General features: G+C 40.0%; 1 protein-coding gene across 1 annotated transcript in view; it reads left to right on the top strand.

Annotated features, from left to right (window-relative positions):
* The window catches only part of LOC139688328 (ABC transporter G family member 20-like), a 129,096-nt gene that overhangs the window by 15,785 nt on the left and 87,470 nt on the right, over positions 1–25,841 (top strand). The window contains exon 2 of the mRNA XM_071585826.1: positions 24,492–24,731. Coding sequence (XP_071441927.1) covers positions 24,541–24,731 — 191 coding nt within the window. The 5' untranslated portion in view covers positions 24,492–24,540. The remainder of the gene's footprint in view (positions 1–24,491; positions 24,732–25,841) is intronic.

Genomic DNA, 25,841 nt, shown 5'->3' on the forward strand with positions numbered 1-25,841 from the left:
CTTGTTTCAATGATTCAATGCACCGGATGGCTAGTGAGTTCAAGACAAGATTACATTTTTATTAATTTCATTTCTTTTTTCCCCAATTAAGTTTTCCAATATTTTATGTAGACGGTCTTATTTGCGTGTTGTAGTTGCAATGGATACAATTACCACCTCCGTGACCGAACTGAAACTCTTTCAGACGGATATCCAACAATAAGATAAGACAAAACACGCCATCCAGGAAAAGGCATAAGATAAACGATATCCAGTTACTAAGGCTGAATATAATTTAACAAAATGCTAACGTAAGAGATCGAATACTGACAACATTATATTGAATCAACCAACATTACACAAATGCTATTTTCATTTGAAACTTGTATTGTAGATAGATGTAGATGAACATAAAAGTCTCCTAAGCCCTGACATCAATTTTCCTCCATTCTGGCGTTGGAACCATTACTTAATGATAATATCCCGAGATATTTCAGGGCAAATGGACATTATGCCGGCTGTCAAAACTCATTGTAGGCGTAATGTGAATAATTAATACTAAGTCACCGCCATGATTCTCGGGTATTTCCCGGGGATCGAGGTGGTGCGGTGGCTATCTCCTGGCTTCTACTGGCTTCCCACCCAGAGGGCCCGGATTCAAATCCCAGTGGTGCTGAATATTTTTCAGTGGTATCTCGATCCCTACTTGAGGTGCTTTGTGGAGGGCACTTTGAGTGAGTACGCCGTCCGTCGGATGGGGCGTTGCGGACCCCTCGGCGCCTTTCGTAAAGGGTAGGCTAATGCCGACGCCGGGTTTATCTCCACCCTTTATCCTTTCCTGTCCATCCCTAATGGCGCAAATGACCTCAGCTGTTGGTCGCCTCCCCCAAATACTACTAATACCGGGTATTTCTATAATTTCCTTGCTGTCCCATCCAAAACACGCATTCTGTATGAAACTAGTACATCTGTATGCATTGACATCGAGCTTCGACTGGCCATTCAAATTCATAATTGCAAACGTTTTGGATCAGTATTTGATCAGCCACTGTCCCAAACATTCTAATTCAATTCATTCTGTTTTCAACCTGAACAGCGTCGCCTAACCCATTCATCACTCTTTCCAGTCGTATCATGAACATATGACGTTCTTTAATATCTTTCTCAGTCGAACTTTCTCCTTATTTGGTACTTTGGAAGATTAAAAATACATTTTTCAGCCTAATTTACAAATGGCTAACCAAAATGCTAGCGACGTATGGTCCTAATTGGCAGTAAACGGAGTAAAAATTCGAAAAAATCCAACTTAATGAATATGTCTTATGGTTTTGGCGAAAGTGGGCTTTCCCTTTGCTTAAGTCCCAGCATAGGTAGCGACAACTTCAGTACATTTCTACCCCTAGAATATAAATGGTACAGGATTATCATACCGAAGAGGAATATTATGAATTATCACTGCGCGCCTCATGTTTAGTTATTCAATCGATTTTACAATTTGATGGCAAAGATGGGTAAATTGCCATTTGAAGTGATTGTTAAATGCGAGTATATATGCGTGTGTTCTCGACCAATGTTCGTATTTTCCGAATCCCTCGAAAGTATTGGATCCTCTATTAGTGACTAATAAGCCACATTTATTGAACAGATATATGTTTTATGGGTGAACAGTTTGAAAAAAGCCCACTACGACGTCTTTGATTTTACTTCAGCACCTGGTCCATTCGTTCGACGGGCAGGCAGAGTTAATATATTCTGAACTAGCATCTTAACGCTGGGAAATATTTTTTCGAGTGCCAGGCTTTTCATTAAGACTTCATAAAGGAAAACTGTCCTGAATGAAGTGTCGGAATATGAAGCAAGAGTTAACGAGCTTTGGTGACGGAATTTATTCTGAGGTATGTATTTAAACGAAGGTAATTTCAAGTGAAAGAGTGGAAATCACAAGACAGCTTCTCATTTCACATCCGTTGATTGATATTGAATAATTTTGGGATCGCGAAGTAGATATATATATATATATATATCAGATTTACCACGCTTTAAAACAGTAGGTTTGCCTATTTCTTAATTCTCATTAGTTTGTCAATTCCCGGAATACACTCATAAAAAGCCGCATAAATTGATCACGATGCATTTTTTATGGGTTTTTTCATTTATTAGTTTGCTACTAATGATAATTTGCCATGCGTATGACCGGGAATTGCGGTGACGATAGAAATACTGTGAGACTAGATGTTTACCCGAATTTTGAGACACCAAACATTAAATTTACTTCCTTTCCATGACCAACTTAAACGATAACGGTTTACCAAGAAATTCCAGAGCATTCACAAAATTTACATTTAAGCGAAAAAGGGAGGAATTTTCATCGATGGACTTCAAATTCCGAACTATAATTTATCTCTGTAGATAGGTGACGCGGAGAAAATTCACAAAAAGAGTAACTTTTCGGAGTAACTACCTGCAATGTTCTGATAAGCATTAAAACCGGCCAAGATTACAAGGAAGTTCACATAACATTTCAGGCATATTATCTTTCCAAAGCGTAAAATATGGGTCAATTGTTCACCAAAACACTTTGATGGAAACTAAAATTACGTACTATCAAATCGTTAATGGTAATTTTTATCCTCTTCCCTGATACGTGGATTTCATACACCGTTTCGCTTACGTATATTGAGTGAGCTCTACTCTCACCAATCAAACCAACCTCTGGTTGATAACTGCGGTGGCAGTAATTTTTATTTACATCTATTGGTACTCGAGGATGTTTACGGAATGGCAGAAGGGTTAACTCAAATATCGGATGTTAGGAATTTAATTGGCGAGTCTGTGTTCACATAAAACCTACCATCAACGGTAGAATACAAATAATAATAAATATAATTAGTATTCGCTAAAGTTTCATTCTATATGGTCAAAGAGTAAAGCATGCATCTTCAATAAAACAAATCCCAGGCGTCAAAGTACTGCTGCAGCGTTTGATTAAAAAAGCAAAAATAGTTGACGAACAAATTTCGATTTGGGAATAATTAAAACAAAAAAAATATCATTTAAGGCAAGAGATAAATAAAGCAATTGGCAAGGAGGAAAATGAAGAAGCTAAAAACTTCATCAAATACCTACAGGAAGAAATGACTCTTTGAACGATAAACTGATTGGATTTTTTTTACCAAATACGACAAAACACCTGTAAAAGGCTTCTGAGTGCTTCGGAGCTATGGCTAAAAACTAGTTAAGAACGTTTCTATAACAAAAATAACCTTTTTATCTGGGACCATCAATCCTAATACAGTGAGAAAAACAATAAAGGCAATTCTGACTATTTATAGTACTTTTGATCTAGGGCGGAGCCATGCTTATTCAAGGAGTGCATACGCATGAAAGAAATACTTGTGTGATTGGACAATTAAATTGGAATGCATCGAAAATTTTCCTAATTCATTCTATAAATAAAAAAAGTATACTTCAAAATTAAAATTACAGATTAAGCAGAGTTATAAGTTAGTGCCTAACCGAGTGAAAGGAAAAATGAGAGGGCGCTTTCATGTGGTGCTAAGATGTATAAACTGGCGGCACATAAACCAACATCATAGCATAGTTACCATCATTACCCAAAAGAATTTTCTACTCAGTATAGGTTTCTAAGTATTTAGATGATACGAATCTAAATAAATTAAATAATATAACATTAAATTCAATGATTGTGTCATAACACGATTTATTAATGAACACTATCATCACGAAGGACAAAGTTATGGAGGTAATTTTCTAGATTGCACGTAAGCTCAAGGGAGGGTGGTACGGAAATACTCCTCAAACTAGATCCATCTTTGTTGTAAATCCTTCGAGAGGAACGCTCATAAGTAATTTTTCATGGGCTCGTTCGTTCTCGAAAGATAAATCAAAATATTGTCAAACAGCATATGGAGTAACATATAATTTTGGGGGTATTATGTACGTGACTCAATTTTTCCCAATAAAACCCTCCACATTTGGAAGCATAATTAGCCCCTAAGGGAAGGTTCATTTACATACGTTCACTGATTCGCACTTTTTCAGAAAATGTCCCGTGAATCGGAAACTTGGTATCAATGGGTAGTAGTAGTATTTAGGGGAGGCGACCGATATCTGAGGTCATTTGCGCCATAAGGGATGGACGGGTAAATATGAAGGTTGGAGAGAAACCCGGCGTCGGCATTAGCCTACTCTTTACGAAAGGCGCCAAGGGGTCAACAGCTTAACGTCCCATCCGACAGACGGCGTACTCACTCAAAGTGCTCTCCGGAAAAATATTCAACACCGCCGGAATTTGAACCCGGGCCCTCTGGGTGGTAAGCCAGTACGATAGCCACCGCACCATCTCGATCACCTTGGTATCAATGGTAGTGCATGGAACCCTTCGAGTGATTCTCTATCCGCGAATAAGGTTTTATGTGACGCTGTTAGTTATACCAACAAGTTGGGGATCGAGATGGTGCGGGGGCTAACGTACTGGCTTCCCACCCTGAGGGCGCGGGTTCAAATCCCGGCGGTGTTGAATATTTTTCAGAGGTATCTCGATCCCTACTTGAGGTGCTTTGTGGAGGGCACTTTGAGGGAGTACGCCGTCCGTCGGATGGGACGTTAAACTGCGGACCCCTTGGCGCTTTTCGTAAAGAGTAGGCTAATGCCGACGCCGGGTTTCTCTCCACCCTTCATCCTTTCCTGTCCATCCCCTATGGCGCAAATGACCTTAGTTGTCGGGCGCCTCCCCTCAAAACTACTACTACTACCAACAAGTTAGGATGCAATTGTTCGGGCACGCCCAAACTATCTGTTCGTGATATTATCTATATGAATTTCAGTTTACGAGCGTATAGATAACTATGCCAATTTCAAAGACCGGTAGCTACTCGTATAAAAGCCTTGACATCAGATACCTTCACCAATAGCAACCATCTGTGCGCCATTATATTAGGTTTGTGCTCACCAAATCTCATGGCCACCATTCCTGCGATTGAAAATAGATTATACAATTCCTCTTAGATACGTCTCTACTATACCAGTTCTAGTTCCGATTGGATATATAATTTTCCGGCAAAAACGGAATTGAATCTCGTGAACTCAGAAGGACTATCACACAGAATACATTTCACAATTTACAATATCGTGAACTACGCTATCTTTCATTTGCAATTTAACTATCTATGTGGTTATTGCCACCATTAATAATCATCCGGTAGGAATGCAAGCCGTTTTACAGAAAATTATTCCTTCTAACTTAAAATTCATGAGCTGCCATTTGCACCAATCCTTTTCGTCTTAGCAGAGCGCGGAACAATGTAGCGGGGTCGATTTCTCTTGAAAATGGCGAGCATGGCCAATTTAAGCCTAGAAGGAGTCAAAGTTATCGTACCATGTAGATTCTGTTAAAGTACTTACAACCGACATACTAGTAGTCATATAACGGGTTCGAACTATTGTACATTTTTGCGCGAATTCATAAAAAATATTCCTGTACATCGAATAAATCATTCACCTAAAATAAAAGATTAACAACACAATAATCTCTTTAGAACAATGCTCGTGCATGTTAAAATCATATAATAAATACATGAAAGGTGCAACTAACCTAGTATCAAAGTGTAGTAACCTGTACCACACAAAGAGCAACATATTCAAAACAGTGAACATTTCCATGAAATAATGAAGCAATTGATTCGAAGTGCTTCATTACATTTAGTTATGATGGTTCAACGATTAACCAATTTAAAAAAAACAAGTGAACTTCAAGATGGGTGAACTTCAGAAAACAGATTATTAGAAAGCGCTTGTCTTAATAGTTCCCAGGGCAGAAACTGAAGAAAGACGATGGAAAATTTTTATCCTATCCAGTAGCGCAGAAACTTACTAAAAGACCCCTATGGAAGGGATAACATAGGAGAAAATTTACCGCCACGGAGTGGCAAACTTCCGAAATAACGAAGTGACGATATCGTCGGGTATGGGGGCAGTTATAAAAGCTGGTTTCAACCAATCCTCTGGCTTACTGATAACCCGCAACGAGGATGACGATGGCAATTGAAATCAGTACCACCCTATTCCGCGTAATCCATCACACTGGAAAACACCAGTATCTTCCAAGCTAGCATACCACCTGGCCCGTATACATAGTACGATTGTGATCCTACTGAGTTCTCTTTCGAACGCTCTACGATCGCGTGAACTGGTCTCTGCAAGAAGCTCGTGTGTCGGCGAGAGAAAGCCGCGGAAAACCGGTGTGCTGCAGACGGATGAGTCCCCACGGCGCTCCCTGAAGTAGATGTCGCTCCTGGCCAGTAGTAATTTGCAGGGGACTGGTTGTCCTCCGACTTATGGCAACGCAATAAGTCGGGGAAACCTGCACCGACTGAGCTTGGCAATGGAACGGATTTTACGCGCAAGAGACGTGACGCGCGCAGGTACACAAGTATCGCATAAATTCAACAAGATGACCATGACAGCTTGAAAAACAGATTCGATCACGGACAGAAAGAGGGATACGCGCCACTTGAGTAGAAACCAGGTATTATCATCTGGGGACCGGATTCCTGTTACATAGTCCAGTCACAAATGTGGCGACTGATGTGTGTGACATCGCACGATAATGGAACCCGATAATTACGTACAACATAAAATTCGATATATCGATCTAACAATAAAGTTGACATATCGCAAAGCGATAAGATGTGAAGTCGAGATTAGCACAAATAGGAATTGACACGACCAGGAGTCCACGTTCGGGGTTGTCCTGTACGCGTACGTTCCCCACGCTCATTCCCATTCAAAAACACTACTTATGGCATCGACTAGCTGCTGTCATGGTCGTCATTCGACTGCATTCGATTCTTCGGACATAATCTTTCGGATCAGACTAGAACGCGTCGCAAAATTTGATTAAATACAGCGCGATTTTATTTTTTTTGATTCGATCATTAAATAAATTATCTATTCGATTCGTTATTAATCATTTACTTCATTTTCGCAGATTGACTATATTAGACACCCATCAAATAGATTATAGAGTTTTCACAGTTTTGAAATAGCAGAAAAGTTTCTCCTTCCAAGCTAAGCGGCGCTTGGTATTCGATTCGGTAGAAATCGATCAGTAACTATTGAAATTCTGGGAGTAATTTCTGCTTTGATTTAGGTAACGCTATATACCATTTGCATTATCCATCCTCTTGGAAAAAATCCCATTCTCCAAGTGAATATTTAGGCAATAAGATTATAAAGCTGGTGTTTCAGGATGTCATACTATAACGATTTCGTTCAAGAGATAGAAGGTCGCAATAGAAATGCCACAGTGAAATATATTCCCTCTATCGCGTGTCATAAATCTACTGATAATACGACACTCAATGCTGTCATTAAAGAATTTGAACTGAATTTGTTCTTTGCTAATTTAAACTGCTGAATAAAATGTGATTCTCTTATACATCCGTTGTAAAAATTTAATTCGTGCGAACCCGTTTTTAAAGAATCGCATGTCTGCTATTAACTTGATAACTCACACATTTGCTATAAACATGACTTTCGAATTCTAGTTTCGTAAAAGTTAAATTTGTGGGTAAAAATTAAATAATGATAGATATTCCAAAATGTAAAAAGTGTTGTGTTTTATAGCCCTTATGAGTTAACTAGGTTTAATCCTGTTTTTACCGAAAAATAATAGAGCCAATCGAAACTCGAGCCGGCAATGTACACATGGCAAACTAATGCTACTATCATAACAGTTTTGAATTGTGAGAAAATATTAAATAAAAATGATTATTTTAGGTATTAAAGATATCACATAACTTATTCGGAAATTTTTAAATACTTGTATTACCTTTACTACGTGAGTGTCGCCTTTTACTCTACCAAGTCAAGGAAATGTAACACTGTTTAGCATTTAAATGTCTTAAAAATGTAGTAAACAAAGCAAAATATTGCTGGACTGATTTTGCTAAATCTTGCCTTCCAACTGGCCTCGGGGGGGGGGGGGGGGGGCAGTGACATTAGTCCAAGCATAATGTTTTTTCTCGATTCCAACAATGACTCACAGAGGGAAAAAGTTACGCAATACAAGGCGGGGCAACCAATATACACTATGGGTCTTCTTTTAGTAGAAAAAAATTCATCAACTCATAAATAAAATTAAAGTACTAACGTTAAAGCCCCATTACATGAGTCCGTGCAGATAAAATCCACGCGCCAAGGGGGCCGCTTCAAGGGCACAAGAGCAACAGGAAAGCTATATCATATATATATATATATATATATATATATATATATATATATATATATATATATATATATATATATATATATATATATATATATATATGCACACATACACATATAAACACAGATGTAGATTTTTAGACCATAAAGACAGAAAGAAAGGACACACAATATGTTATTTTGACGTTTCGACGGCTCGGCCGTCGTCTTCAGAATGGCGTTCTCGGGGAAGAGCGGAGAGGACATGTGCGGGGGAGAGGTGGGGGAAGGAGAGGTAAGGGATCAATAGGAAATGAACAAGGGGGTGGGAGGGGATATGCAGGCAGCCATATGATGCATTCAGTGGGCTTGGTTCATCCCGGGCAGTTTGAAAGACTGGGTCACTGAGGTGGGGAAGGCGGAATCAGGCAAATCACGAGTGTAAAATTATTTCCAAGACCGAGACTTGAACTCCGGATCTTTCCACTTGCCGGGCAGATACTCTCAACCACTTGAGCTATCCAATCTCTTACCTCTTATCTAACCCGCCGCCCCTGCCTTATCTTTTTGAAACGGACGCTAACTTCATTACAACCAAATTGTGGTCAGAGTCGGCATCCGCTCCCGGGAAGCGGTGCGAATTGATCCTAAAGCCGTGCCTAACCAGAATATAATCTAACATACCTTTCTGAGTCACCTAGCATTTTCCATGTATACTTACACCTTTTATGGTGTCTATACCAAGTGCTGGTGATGACTAACCCGCCACCTGCAGAACTCAATGCTTCCTCCCCGCGGTTATTTCTCGTGCCTAAACCGTAGTCCCCCACGTCATCACCATCTCTTCCTTCGCCTACCGTCGCATTCCAATCCCCCATCACTATCAAATGTTTCCCTGCAGGAACACACGCGATTATGTCCTCTAGCTGATCGTATATCCTATCGACTAATTCCTCCTTATGATTTATCGGTGGCAGGCATACCCGAGCAATGACCAAGTTCGTTGGTTCTGCTTTTATTTCTACTAGTAATATTCTATCCGTTGCCTGTTCTATGTTGACTACTCTTCTTCCTACCCCTTTATTCAATGTATATATATATATATATATATATATATATATATATATATATATTTGGTAACAGTTGCGATTACGCGCACTGGAAGGTCACAGGAAGCCTCAACATTGTTACACCGAAGATTGCAGCTTATCAATTTTTTTTTCAGAAATTTTATAATACGTAGAGTGAATGAAATGTTCACAATTAAATGTTCTGTAGTTAAGCCTCTCATTCAAAATACTATAAGGAGAAAACTCGAGAAAGTACACCTGTCAAAAGTGGTAAACAATTTAGGATAAGTGCCCGAGGTTTTAGATCTCTTCGATTTTTCGAAAGACTGAAAAACCCGCAAGCGGGGAAGTCAGGAATGTGCTTAAATAAGTGAAGAGTCAGGCGTGATATTGTGGAATCGAGACATAATGAAAACTTCGTTGCAATTTTCCACAGTTAAAACTTTATTGCCGACCATGGTTTCGATACACTGTATCATCTTCAGGACCTGAAGATGATACTGTGTATCGAAACCATGGTCGGCAATAAAGTTTTAACTGTGGAAAATTGCAACGAAGTTTTCATTATTGTGCTTAAATAATTTGAGAATTATCGAAATGAAATTATCAGAAGGCGGAGATCTTCGGACCGGTGGCTGTGTGTGTGATAATTACCCGAAAACGTGACTGAATGAACGTTAAAGAAGTTCATGGAGATTCGTGGATGTCATGAAAAATGTAAGAAGAGAGGTACACAGTCTTCGTTTATTGGCAAATCATCATGTAAGAGATTAAAAAACGAATAAGGCCATCAAAATACGGACTAATGGCAAGGATCAAGAGGAAAGACTTATTAAATTCGAAGCGTAGCAATTAGTTGAGACATACCATTACACCAGGACACCCTGTTCGACAACCATTGCCGGGGAAGATAAACAAATATATAAAAAGAGGGCAGATGTTAAATAATAAAAAAAGAATATTTCTTGTGATCAAAGACCATGCTGATGAAGGGCAAAGGAATAACAGACGGCTAGTCGAAAAATCGAAAACAAATTCAGACGTCTTCAAACGGGCACTGAATAAAGAATGGGGTGGCATACTTCCAGAGGAAATACAGGGAAATCGTACAATTCATACTGTAGTAAGAAGAAAATCCGTCAAGAGGTAGCCCTGTATAAAGGAAAAGGTACTGGCGTCCATATAAGAGAAAAGAGCGTACAAAAACTTGAGTATTGAAGGACATTGATGCCATAAAAGCATGCTGGCAAGGTAAGAAAAGCATCGGGGGATACGAGAAGAGTTTATGTGAAGAAACGTTAAGAGTGCATAACTATCACTCAGCTGGTAGGAAACCATTTCGATGATGATCACGCAATTTATTTCGCAATACGGGATGGGAATGTTGAAATGTCCATGTTTAAAACAACCAAATGAAATAGATACTACTAATAAGGAGAGATCTCGATGCTGCAGCGTGGGTCCTGGGTGAAATAAGTCAACTGGACGATAAGATGTCGTTCAAAATTCGGTACAGACGGCTAAAAAAGGCTTTAAAAAATCTGTGATACGCAAGAATTCAAACGGAAAAATATCGACACACTTCCAGAATAACTTAAAAGGACAACCCCCGAAAATATCACAGATATGAAAGCGGCAGAACCATTATACGATGGCATAATGGGATACCATAAAATAATGGGACAATATATATTGTTGAAGATCGTCGGAAATCGTCTGCATGAGAATGGAACGCAAAGCAGAGGGTTTGGAAAAATAAAAAGACAGGCGACATCAGAAATAGTTCCATATTGCCAACTGAACTTATAACGCCGCCTACTCCAAAGCAATTAGGATAGACTTAATAGAATGACAGAAGAATGATCCAGGACGTGCATCAGGGGGCGAAACTCAGAGTGAGTTAGCAAGAATTAACGTTAACGCCCATTGATTCAACTTCTAGAAAGCGGAGTCAATGGAAACGGTATAAGACTCCGCATCAAAGGAAATATGATCATATTGCCTTTTTCCTACAACATACAGGATTCTATTCTAAATTCAATCGCATTACTTTTGGAACGCACCCTGTAGTTACAGAGATTGAGAAAAAAGATCCGAGGATGAAGCTTGTGAAAAAGAAGATAGTGATTTAAAAGTTCAATCTGAAGGTTAAAAACAACCAAGATAATGGTTTCGGTAAAAATAACATTTTCTTGGCAATCTACCGGTAAAGGTTGGTTTTGGTTGGATACAAGCTAACCAACGGCACAGCGGCAATTCCCTTGTCTCTCTGAACAAAACGAAATCTGACATCCTACAATGCAATCAGGGCCTCTTCAAGCCCGTATATGTACTTCTTTCCTCCCTTCATTCTGTCCAAAAATCCCTATCCTATTCCTACCCCTTCCTCTTTTGCCGAACATTCTCCCCTATAACACATCCCTCAGCATCCCATTCCCGATCATAATACCCTTCATCCATCTTTACTACCTCCTTTTGATTTCTCCCAACAATCATCTCTCCTCCCTCGCCATGCCTAGAACATCCTCGTTTGTTTCCTTTCAGTCAAATTCACCTTTTCCATTCTTCCCAACACCCAATTTGAAAAACCTCCATATGACACCACAAATATACTACCGGGAAATCAAATGTGACAGAAAATTTACAAGAATTCTCATATTTTGATAGGAGGATCAACAGGGATGGAAAGAGATAAGTACATATTTATCCAAGGAAAAAAAGCTCCTTTCCGGAAGTCTTTCGTGTCATCTCATGGCAAGAAAATATCCGCAGCTTCAGAGTACACTTCATGAATACAAGGAATCCATTTCTGCACACCTTCTCTCGGCATTTTGGAGAACGAAGAGAAAAGCAGCATCAAATCAAACCCAGAGATGGCGAATATGACGCCGAGGAAGTCGCAGATGATTTCAATAATATGTTTCCTTTCCAAAGGTGGAAAATTATTCCCTCACACCGCCTCACCGAATCTCACACAGATCTCAGTTTCGTAAAATGGTTCCGCAATATCATTCCTGGAAGAATTCAATTATGGCGACGAATTCCTCTGGCCCAAGGCAAGGAGACACAAAACTGTGAACATAGTTTGAGAAACTACAAATTTCACCGCAATTTACGCATAATTCTCACTTTATTATTTAAAAGTTGAATGTTTCCGTTCCGATAGAACGAGAATCAATAATAACCGCTCCTTGTCGACTGCCACGCTGCTATAGGCTATTATTGCTGAAGTATTGCTATTGAAGTATTGCTAAGTGTTGCTGAAGGCTGATATTGAATGAGCACACGGAGTGTGCGTCATTTTTTCATCCTCAAATTCATTCACTAGGAAAACTCTGTGAACAAAATTATCACCCATTAATCTATGAATAACTGTTCCCCTCTTGATGTGCTCTTGTGGGTTATGGCACATGCTCATATTCGCGTGAATTTGTATTTGTGGGCACGAATATGAACGGGTGTATCTTAAATTCATATGTTTCAAAGAAGGATACATGGGAACAGTAGTGCTAATCTGAAAGGTGTACGAATAAAATTAACGCTGCTGAGGAGAGGACTACTTCAAAGAGCTAATTTTCTAATTCCCTTGGACGAACCGGTAGGCAAGCCAACGGAGTGAATTCCTTAATAATAAAGTAAAGGTTGGGGCACCGTGAAGATCTCTCAAATGAAGAAATGTGTTCAGTTTACGATTAAAACAAGATGATCATCCAAATTTTAAATCTCTGACTGTCATTACATAGGAAAACTATTGAATACTAAAAACGGCTGTTATACAAAGCGCACCCATACTGCGCAATATATATATATATATATATATATATATATATATATATATATATATATATATATATATATATATATATATATATATATATATATATATATATCCGCACATTTTTCATTAATTCAAAACCAATCAAAAGTTGGCTTAATCGAGACTTTAAGTCAATATCGAGGATCAATATAAGTAAAATCGAGACTCAACAAGTTCTCCTCTTTCAAAGTCCGTCCACCTAAATGGGAAAAAATGTCATTGAAACTCACCACGGCGAGTGAAATTTGTTCGCGAATGTTTACTACCGACGATTTTCTTATTTTCATTGAAATTGAGAACTCAGCAGTAAACGTCTCACTCACTGAAGACATGGGTGTTAAATGCTTAAATGCACGTGTCAGACCCGATGTGGAAGCACAACTATCTGTGGAACACGTTCGACAATCTGTTAACATTTGTTCAACGGTTGCTAATGAAGATGGTGAAAGTTGACACGTTAAAAAGATATTCTGCACAAATCATTACGCTCATCGAGGTTCAAATGGGTTAAATATTTTCATTAAGCTTACATACCGAAAGTTAACTACGTAACAATTAAAGAAACGGAATATTTTGTCACTAAGACTTTCGTTAAGCAATGAACCTTATTCGAGTCGTCTGTTCAAATTATCATTCTAACTTCCTTTGAATAACTAAAAATTTATATTTTAAGACAACTGGTTTTTACAATCGGATCCTTATATGCTAGGCGTGAACAAAATGTCGACCTTGCTCTTTGTAAGCAGGCTTCTGAATGATATGAGGATAACAAAACATTATCGGAAAGCATTATCGCATACACAATTTGATTTGGGTTCGATTCTGCAGTTATATTTTGCGGCGAAAGTATCGGGAGAAACAGCAGTGTTCACACTAGTAGTAGCGAAATTGATCACTTACAAAAGTAACACAAGGAGCGGTTCTGCTCAGCAGATCAATTCACTTGGTTAAAAAATGTTTTACCACGTTTAGTAACCTTCAGTCAGGACCCACCTCGAGTATGCTGCCAGTATATGGGATCCTCAAAAGATAAATTTATTTCCTGAATTGGATCGCGTTCCGCGGAGGGGGGCTGGATTTATCAAACATTGTTATGACCAACTAAGTGGCGTAACTACTTTGCTCGAAAATTTAGGCTGGGATTCCCTTACACAGCGGCGTTTCAAATATACATGAAACTTATTAATAACATTTAAAGATGGGACCTTGTCCGTTGACATCAAGAAAATAATACGATCCGCAACGCTTTACGGTCGGAGAAAACACGAATATAAGATTTTAGAGATAGACTGCATGACTGATAGGTTTAAGATGTCATTTTTTCCAAGAATGATAAGAGACCAGAATGCTTCTAGTCGAAATCCCACAGGAGTCAGTTCGACGCAATAAGTATTAAACTACAAGGTCTGCGCGTGGTTATATATATATATATATATTTTTTTTTTTGTAGGTTCCCCCTACCTTCCCCCACCCATTTGAAAAACCCTCACCCCTTACCCTTTCCTCCTGGTGCTGCATCCCCCGCCACACACCTTTTTGGTGGCTCACAGGGTATTGATGTAGCTGTAGTGCCGGACTAGTGATAATACTTATAATATTTGATCAATGGTATTCATATTATTGGGTGATTTATTATTTTGCCAATATTTAATGTAAAATAATTTGCAATAAATACAAAACTTGAGAACCTAAATATTTAAGCAATAACACCGGGGGAAACCACTACGTTCCGTGATAACATGGCTTGGCACAAAAGATAATTCACGCTAATCTTTCAAGTGAAATAGTCCCGTCATACCCTAATCATGTGAGGTTAAACAAGGAGGACTTGCCACCGGACATGTGACGATATTCCTAACGGGTCAGGTTTATTAAGCATAGCCATTATCGTCAAAGTTGCAAGGAGTTTGATACGCTACGCTCGATTCGAATGTGAAAATCAGACCGTGAGCCATGATCGTGAGTGAAGTTGGATTCCGTCGCTCAAAATCAATTGGTAGGCGAGGTTTTTGGCTACGCGTATGCGCCCTAAGTATTATTATCGGCAGTAGTCTACCAGGTTGGGATTTCCTTATTCCCTTTGCCTCAATTTCATTGTATTCTCCCCGCTCTCCGCTATCACTTTCATTATCTCAGTAACTACTTCATCCACTGTCTCTGCCTCCTTCGAATTTCCACCAAAAGCCGTTTCTCTTCGAATTCCATACCCAGAATTTCCCTTGTTTCCATTTATGTCCATTTTATTTTTCCGACCTTCTCCACATCCGCATCTCAGAGCAAGATCCGCACATCAATGCATCCTAATGACAACGTCGCGAGTTTACTAATTCATCAACTAAAATACACTTGTTTTCTTTGCGTTATTCATACTTGTCCCTTGCATCAATCTTGATTGGTTGCTTTAAAATGGATGAAAATGTGACGATTCGCTTGTTTACCTTCTTAGAAACCTTCCCTTATTGTTTAAAACCTAGAAACGACAAGGAAAAGTTCTAATTACGGTCACGTTTTGAGAGTAAAATGCAAATAACAGAGCTCATCGTTAGCAGAATTTAAATATTCAGGGTTTCATGGATAAAATGAGATATTCCTCCGGATTATAAGTTATTAGCCACAAAAAACATGGTTATTTGACTCGATAGTTAAGTGTTGAGCTTACATAATACTAAAAATAAACCATATGAAACCATGTGAAATTCACACATCAGGGTAGGAAGAGATAGTTCCTTTCCCTGTGCAGCCGTTGACTTCCCAGGAAGATCTGGTACCCGAAAAATCACACGGATTGATTAAAACCCGGGCCCCAAGTCAGTAGCCAAGATTTCTATCCATTGAACTACCACGACACTCATAGGTTTATATTTAACGTATTTCAATACAAAGCTCAATAATGGGTTGCATGGCATTTTGGAGTTTCTCCTCACCATTTTCCACGCATCCTCTTTGACATAGTTTCCTTCACCTCAGGGGTAAACAGAGAACCAACGTGGTCTTCTACCCTTTTTCTATCGCATTTGAGGTTAAAGTTTAGTGGTGCGCCAAAATGAAAAAAACTCTATCTTCCGCAAGTAGAATAAATATCGATGATATAGAAGCACTCACGAGAGCAATATAACGGCACAATAGATCACAAAATAAAACAAGAATGCCTCAGAGAAGGCCGAAAGCTTAAACTTTCTTAAGTGTCAGTGTCCTTTTACGTGCTCTCTATTTACATTTTTGTGTCCTAGTGTGCCTCTTTTGCTCAATTGGCCACGAGATGGCGTTAGGGCTCGTCTCATTCTTCTGGCTATACGTGCCACGAAACGCATTGTTCCTGTCCTTTATGACGTTGTACGATTGCTTTCCTACTGTCCTTTCCTCTTGTGTGTCGTCTACTTCTCTTTTGGTGAGTGAAACAGCCCGCTAACGCCATCTCTTGGCGAAAAAATCGGAAAGGTGAGATTCCCGAAAATTCAGAATACTATACATGGGAGTTTCTTTTTTGTGTGTTACTGTGTTTTTGTTTTTTGTTCGCTTGTGCTATCTTGATGTACATTATTATTCACAGCCGTGAGACTTTCACATGAGTTACACATACACATATATATATAAATATCTTCGAAATGGAACGCTCTTCGGCTACACAAAAATATATAAAAACACAGATGTAGATTTTTAGACCATAGAGATACAAAGAAAGGACACTCACAATATTTTGACGTTTCCACGGCTCGACCGTTATATTTGGGTGGCCTAGTCATATAAACCGCCTGGGCTGAACCAAGCCCACTGAATGCATGATATGGCTGCCTACATATATCCTCCCACCCCCTAGTTCATTTCCTATTGGTCCCTTACCCCTCCTTCCCCCACCTCTCCCCCGCACGTGTCCTCTCCGCTCTTCCCCGAGAACGCCATTCTGAAGACGACGGCCGAGCCGTCGAAACGTCAAAATAACATATTGTGTGTCCTTTCTCTCTGTCTTTATGGTCTAAAAATCTACATGTTTATATATATATATATATATATACACACACACATACAAACACAATATACTCGTACACATGTGTAATTAAATTTCTTGACAAATGTATCATAAATCATGGCAACAATTTTCCTAGTAATAAGTGATTATAGAGACATCTCAGTCCCTTCACAAAGGCTAGCTTCAATTAGCAAAGCTTGGAGGAAGTAGTCTTCGAGCCGTAATTCATGGTCGGGTCTTCGCCTGTAACCAAGGTTAAGGATTTGGAAATTTCAAAGGAAAAGTGACAAATAGCAAACGTAATGGTCTGAAACTACTTGACGATCAATAAGGGATCTCGTTTCATGCCGATAATTTTATTATAGTGTTATCAATATGCGCATGTCATTTCCTAGCTCCTCAGGAATGTCGTTTATAATGCACTTTCCAGTTTCTCTCAGGCAAGGTACTCTGCTACGTTGCTCCAAATGTCAGCGCATTTCTCCTACAATGGGGATGTGGTAATTAATTAAATAAAGCTAATTACATTAAGCTATTTACGTAAAGCGCTAGGCTACTAACCAAAGGGTTCGGGTGCGATTTCCGGGGGCCCCTTTGGATACCCAGGGCTTCACAATAAATTGTGTGATTTCTCAGATACTATGTCTTTCTGAGAAACCATAGGCGGCACGTGTAGAGGATCTGGCCACCCGACCTTGATGAGTGAATTTTAAGCGCTTAGAATTGGGTGCTCTACCCTCACCTATGAAAACAAACTCGGAGTTTATAATGAACTGTGGATGTTCTACGACAAAATGGGTGAATAACTCGCGACCTTTCTGATATCATTGGTGGTATTAGAGGGTATATACCAGACATGGGATGAAAATAAATCAAACGAAAACCGAGAGAAGGGAGATTCTCAAAAAAGGAGGAAATTGCAAAAATAACGTATAGTATGGCATACATGGGGCATAAAAACATTTTTATTTATCTGGGCAGTCATTGAGGGGGAAAATATTGAGATAAAATGAGAAGTGAAATTTCGATAGGGAAAGAATGATTAGGAAGAATAGAGAAATGACCAGAGCATACAGAAAAATGCTCTCACAAATTTACACGAACGGTTTGGTAATCAGGGTAGCTGTGATATCGAATTTGCTCTTTAAGGAAAGTGGTTGAAAAGAAATTGGATGGACTTTTGATGCGAGGGCATGGAAAGGGGTGTAGCAAATATATTGGACATTCATGAAGGCGAAAGAAAAAGTGTTTGGGAATGGTAAGGGAAGAGTGAAAGTTTTTTACGGGAAATTCCAAGAAGACAGAAAAATGGGATGGAGAAGATATTAAGAGGTAATGAAATGTCGGAGGCCGGGAAAGAAGTCATTACATTAGATGAGAGAGATAGAGGGGAGAAAGGATAGGTATTCTCGTACAAAGGAAATTAAGATGGGTTGAAGGAAAATATATGGCAATTAAGAATTATTTTGCGGAATCCTCAAGGTAATTAAGTTATAAAGTGCTTTAGATGTACTGCTTCCTTTAAAAGTTCAAGACACTGAATCAATAGTCCTCAGAGTTAATCCAAAATCTGTCTCATTACGCCATATCGGTGTATTTCCTATTTGACACGGCGCACGAATGTACCGAAGACCGAATGGGAGAAGGAAGGCCATGGAAACAGTAGAAATCATCTTCTCCCAATGGGGGTGAGGCAGTCGACGGGTCACAACACAATCCTGCCCGACGAATTATTGAGCATGTGTCGAAAGCCGCTGCTGCTTGCCCCCGCGTCCCGCGCCCACCTCTGCTGAAGCACTCACTCCTATCCTAGAGTCTCCGACTAGAGGCCAAAAAAATAGCTTTTTTGCCAAAGCCTGCCTTACAAACTAATCCCTCGAAGGCATATTTTCTTTGAGCCACGTTTAAATTCCGATATGGAGCGAACAAATCTGGCAAAGGAAGATTCCTTAGTGTGAAACAGTCACCGTACCATGAATACTGAGGTGGTGACGATATTCGAGAAATGTCGACAATAGCAGGTATATCGCACATTATCGTCTACATCGTGTATCTAATATCTCGTCTATTGAATATATGGCCTTATACTAAAGCGAACGATAGGATCTCCATTGTCGACGAAGAGAAGGGTTTTTTATCATTATATCCCATATCCACGTCAGAATATAGCCAAAATTTTCCAAATATGTGATATCGACAGCATCTCTGGTACGGACAATATCATCCGTGTCCTCGGATTAGCAATAGTTTTTATTTCGCCAGAATGATGGTAATTATAGACCCTCTCAGCATTAAATTTAATTAAAATTCTCTTTTGTTTATGCGAACTTCGCTTTTGTTTATGCGAACAGATAACGACACCGCGTCCATATATCGACACCACGTCGATAGCACAGCCATATCTTTGAGCGTGAAAAACCCCAATTTGACCATATCTGATTCGCCTTCGGCACTAGCTGCACTTCGCAATCAATCCGAATGAAATTGTATGCCAAGTGATGAACGTCATTTTCGGTGGCGTAACAGAAACGCCTTAACACTTCCCAGCTGGAAGCAAAATGTTTCCCCCTTGGCGCCACATAAGTAAGCAAGAACGAATAGGAAAATCCCATTGAAATTTCCGATTTCCTACGATACTTCAAAAAAACATACTCTAGGACGACGCGTTCAAAGAAAATTCAGGCCAGGCTTTCATTCATCCAAGGTTCCATTTTTGTCATCCATTCATCGACGCCGCTGTGGATCACCTGGGAATTGGAGATGCCTGAGATTAGCTGAGATTTCAAGCACAACTTGTTCGTTCACTTGTTTCGCATAAAATAGCTCAACGAGATGCATACGACCCTAATTCTGAAAGGGAGGAGTGATGCACTCGCGCAGCACCGAAAGAAAGTATACGCCTCCCGCAGTACGCTCTCGACATTTGGAGGTCGAGGTCGACAGTAGTGAGGACATCAGCCGGTGTGTAACGCGCGTTTCACGCGAGGTATTTCCAAAGAAGCGATTTAATAAACGACCAATTTTATGAAAAATAGCTTTGATTATTGATATCATTCGACATAAACTTACTCTGAGCAACGTCTGGAAAACGAAATTTGGAATTAAAAATTACAGATCAAGCCATTTAAGACGTAACATAGAAAAATATTACAATCACGGGAATTTGCGGATAATAGAAAACATAACTTCACGCTTGGTAGGGTCACTTATTTAATATCCAATACCTTATAAACAATTCCTAAAATCAAACTTGAATAACCTAAGTGGTGACGTGGCAAAGTTCTCGTCCGCATATCCAGAGGTCGCTTTATTAAGTTGAAAATATTTTCCAACTTAAAGGAAACCAAGAGATTCCCCGCACCCATCAGTTTTCATACCAAGAGTGTTTTGAAAAGAGCGCGTGCCAAGTCAGATTATAATCGCTCCAACCCGAGAGAGGCTGTTTAAAATCGGGATGAATGGCGATGTTGAAAGATTTCCATAAAAAAATGGGCACTTTGGCTGCAAACTTATTTCTTATTCCTCCCCAGATTGAATGCCGTGGGGTGAGGCCGGAATACCTAAGAGGGAGAACGACCTTCTTTTTGAGTGCACTTCTTCCAAAGTGTGGTTATGACTTGATAAGAGCGGTATTCCATAGCTGGCCTGGAGTCGCAGATCCTCTCATACTCCAAGTGATGACTCTTCTTATAAGTATGCTATTTTTTTTTAAATCGACCCACTTGTCAGTGAACGAGAGAGACTAGGTTGGAAGACGAAAGATGAAATAGCAAAATTGCCTCATGTTTTGAAGGAGTAACGTGCACTAACGATCATTAATGTACCCGCAAGGCATGAAAAAATGGAAATAAAAAACTAGTAAAATAAGTATTATTGCCTAAATATATGAAATATAGCATGACAAAAACAACAGTATGCGATGTCATAAGGGAAAAAAAACTAGGGCTCGCCAATTTTTCTGCCCTGAATGGCGAAGGTCACGACTTCGCTCACTTGGCGAGATATTCGTACCTCTCGCACTGCACTGATTTCTGCCCGACGTGGAAAGATGCCCGTTAATGCCTCTTGGTCCAGAAAGTACACATTCCTCCTTGGCTTTCTAACCCTCAGTGAGATAGCTGATCAATAATCCTTAGTGGCGTAGTTTATTAGATAATTCAAAAGATGACTCAGGTACGGAGTAATAAAATGGTTTTCTATAAAAAGTTTATTTTTGGTCTGAAACTTAATTTAATAAAGAGATTGGCCGAATATAATAGCTTTTATAACAGGCAATATTAATGAGCTAATTTTAATGAGGCTTCTATCCAACAATTACGACAAGGAAATTAAAATAATGTGGTTGATGAATTTTATGTGTCATTCGGATGATTCCAATCGAAAGAGACAAATTGTGGGGTGGGTGAGTGGTTACTTCCATCCAAACGAGAACTACAGTTTGGAAATTACCCCTAGAGATGGAATGGTTAACCAGAGATTATGACGCCTTGATACTAAATTCGTCCGGTGTTTTGTGCCTCCGAGCGTGGCCTGACGTCACTTTGACTCAGGGTGCCAGAAACAACGCTAAAGGTTCCCTCACAAACAGATGCGACCGTCTTTCATAAGAGAGACAAGGATTGATAGAATATAGTCCCAAGTTCATCCCTAAAAACAAACTGAGACGGTCGACCTGAAAAACTATTCTAGCTACTCTAAATTCCAATGGCTTATTCCTTTGATTTTAACAGCCTTTGCCACACGCGCACTGGGTGGATGGAATAGGAATGGTTATGGTCGTAAACCAAAACTGTGGCCTGCGGATAGCACTGTAAAAAAACAGCCACTGTAGGAATTTGAATGGGGGAATTCGATTAGGTGAGACTGGAGATTACGCTAGCTAGCGACCGCACGAATTCAAACCGCTTATCGGCGACATCGTCTTTCCTCTTTACTCATCCATAGACTCTAAGGGAAATCGACCTGATTTAAATAATCTTAGTATTTTGCCACACCTCCTTTGCTCCAATGGCATCGTATTCAGGTTGAAGGAATATTAGTAACACATGTTGAGCCATAACCTTCTACGACACCTAATCCTTTACGTTTTAACACACGACATTTCGAAACTCCACGGCTGGATCCCTTACAATTACTGAATGAATACTCTAAATGGGGGTTTTAGAGAGAAAGCGACCTTCTCTTAAATTTAAACAAAACTGTTTCGATCCAATACCCGTTAACAAAACCGTCCTCATTACCGTGCTTAAAACTTCTAAGTTCTTAGTAATTATTACCCAAGATACTTAACAGTACCAACAACATCTCGTCGAGATTTTCTTCTGCTCGAAATGGGAAGCTTCCTCAAACTTAAATGCAAAAGTCACGGGAATTGTAGTCGTACTATTGTTCATATTAGTCAATTAATAGGGTCAATGATGCTGGACAGCCTTATATTTTTGGCTCAATTCGAATATGTTACACGTCCTAGTTTTGAAGTATTTAACCAGCTGATTGCAACAGAAGATATGAAAGGGTTAATGGAAGGAGCCAACAGTTTTTTCGATCTCTTGTTAGACCGCAGAAACCAAGAGTCATGGTGATATGTATGTTTTCATTCTGAATCCACCTAAGTTCGGTTTCAAGGTAACAAGAGTGGAAGTAGGGCGTTAGGAAAACTCAAATAGATAGCCAGTACATTCGAGAGCCACATTTAACCCCTCACACCACAGAATTTTCTTTCAATTTCACATGACCACGTAAGACGCTGGAAAATATTCCCTGAATTCAGTTTGGTGTCTAGCCTAGCTAAATGTCCTCGTTTATAGTTGGACGAGAAGAATATTTGAGCGAGGCGCGAAGCTCACGACCTTTCAAAACGACAACCTACTGAGGACTGGTGAGCCTAGAGAACGGAATCATTCACCTACAGGTAGATGGGTTATTAAACTCAGGTCCTCAAATGACTGACCTAGAAATGGAGATATTGGATGAGCCGAAGGTAAAGTTAGTGCGTAGTGGTCCTCACGCTGGACTGGCGCGGAGATCACAAATGGGGGTTCCTATGCGATCACCAATTCGAGTCACCTGAGCGGCTCGAGTTAGGATCGTGAAGCTTGACGGCCATAATTACATGAAGTTAGGCGTCGGCTAGGTGAGAAGAAAGAGATCAAATATCGCAACCGGATATGGCGTTAAGGTTACTGCGCTCCGGTGAGAAAATTGTCTTCAGAAAAAAAATATTTTAGACTGTTTCACTCATGCTGGTGGCAATCTTGACGGACGCCTTAGTAAAGATTTACAAAAACTACGCGTTCTGTTGGCAAATATATTTATTGGCTACACATGATGCTGTTCTTGAGGAACACAAGCCACTACCGTTCTAGTATATTGATGAGTTGACCTGAATATTTCGGAGTAGCAACACCTAAATTCAAATTTTTTTCCCAGGGATGCCTCAAGATAGATAGAATCACTATCAATTTTATATGGATTTTCAACCATTTTAAGGAATTATAGCATGCTATAACAAGTATGATTACGTCAGTATTGTCACACAACAATTAAATCACTCTAATAAGGATCATTTTTTCATTGCCACATTCATGCAAAGAACGCAATTCCAATATTTCAGATTTTTCAAAATGTTTCAATGAAATTCCCTCTTTTTCAAGGTTTCTTGGGATTAGGATTAAAATTTTCCCACATATTTTTGTTTCATCATGCATAGCAAGTCTCTTACAACCAAGTTCTACTGGTCAGCGTGGGTGCTATATTAGCAAGAAAATAAAGGAGGTGATGATAATTTGGTTTAAAGTAGGCACATAATTCAGATATTATGAAAATGTGTACAGCAGCAAAAACATGCAGTGACGGGTTCTGCGTTAAGCTAAATTTTACACGGAGTTCGTGCGGACACCAATGAGCCCCTTTCGGCAAGTGAATTTACTTAATGTGTTATTTTTTTTATTATTCATTTTACAATGTAGTGACACAGCGTATTCCCTCGCGTTCCCACCGATGCTTCGGTGGTCGGTCGATGTCAAGTATTCATTCGTAATTCACAAGACATCTGCGGAGGGAGAGCCATAAACTTCTTGATTACAGCCACACGGAGGATAGGAAGTAGTTACCAGGGGGAACATCCGATAAATTGAACGCGACCAAATACCGTTCACGAAGGTGAAATGAGCCGGAAAAGACTCCCTAGTTAACCATGTTAAGTGCGCATTTAACACACTTGAATGGAAAGAAAGCACACGCAAGCGCTGTACAATCGAAAGACTTCGCCGAAAGACCGGCCTTGGTCGAGGCCTCACCGCGCGCTTATGCGCTTTCGACCTTGCCCTCTTAAGTTAAGACATCCCCAGCAATTGAGCCGCGGTACGTGAGACTCTTAAAGAACCAAGTCAACTCTGTTACTCACTGCCTTTTGTTTTCTCCCACCTTGCAGGAGGAGTCTCGTGCCCTAGCCCTCTTCGGTCGAGAAGCCCTCCTAAGGCATGATGAGAGGAGCCGAGTCACCGAAGGCGAACGGCTGCCCGCCGTCGGCTGCGGTCACCTCACCTCCTCCGACGCCAGTCCTCCGACGGGCGGCCGTGCAACTCCGCCGGGCAAGCAAACACTACGGCAGCGGAAGGACAAAAGTGAAAATCCTCGACGGCCTCGATATGACAGTGACCCAGGGAACGATGTGAGTTGAGGTTCAGAGTATAAAGGTGAAGGAAAACAACCCACTTGCCGCGTGACCCGGGTCGTCGTGGCCTCCAAACTGCCATCGAGATCGCATGGGTTCACCACAGAACAGGATCTAATCCTAGAGAATGAGAATCCAAAAGGGTTCTGGTCACTACTTGGCCATGCATAGGGAACGGGATAAGTAAAGCGCACCTAGAGATAAAAAAATTAATGGGGGTGTCCACCCCACCAACACAAACTCCGCAACTCACCCCCTTTCAAATCAACTCCACAAACAATCGGACCCACTGTTAAACACGTGCAGCGATTTCACCCACACATGTTGCTCTCAGAATAAAATAATCACAAAATTAATGTAAATTTTATCTTTAAGTATTACAAAGCACTATTATCGCAATACGAGCTATACGCTGATAATACAGGACATTATCATGATGTACTGAACTAAGATGTTATAAATGACAAATATTGCCGTCCAACTACTTTGATTAAACATACACAGTATCTTTTATCTTTTCCTCGGCCTCCTAAATACTTCTATGACTCAATTTCCGCCATAACCTCTACTGTGGCCACCCTTGATTTCCTGAGGAACGAACAAGGCACAAAAAACGCGGAGCGAATGGTACTGGGTGAAATGGGAGCGCTGTATATGAAGGTGAAACAGCTCTCACTTAGTCAGAGAAGAACATACGGACAAACTTCAGAGATACGTCAGGAAAATATTAATCGAATCAAGAGATTCAGACCAATTCGCTCTGGGTTACAGACATTGGCGTGGTGGAAAAGACTGCGCGTTCTGGTGGCCTCTGGAGCTGTACTCGCGGGAGCGATGATAATTTCTCCTGGTGGGGTCACCCATGTCAGATAGGTCAAAGGGTAGGATAGAGACGAAATGTAGTCCGCTCAGCGTCTCTTCCTCTATGAGAAGGCTGTAAAGGCATCTTACCCCACGGGACGGCAAATTTGAATGATGGTGTCATGTTAAAAACACTAATGAGGAAGGCAACGGGAAAAAACCGATATTATTTGCCTCCCAAAACCTATGATGGACAGAAATATGAACCTGAGGTCTAGAAACTTTGGGACCCAGCCCAATGGACCG

The sequence above is a fragment of the Hetaerina americana genome, unplaced genomic scaffold (genome assembly GCF_022747635.1).
Source record: "Hetaerina americana unplaced genomic scaffold, ioHetAmer1.1.p SCAF_2, whole genome shotgun sequence".
Lineage (NCBI taxonomy): Eukaryota > Metazoa > Arthropoda > Insecta > Odonata > Calopterygidae > Hetaerina > Hetaerina americana.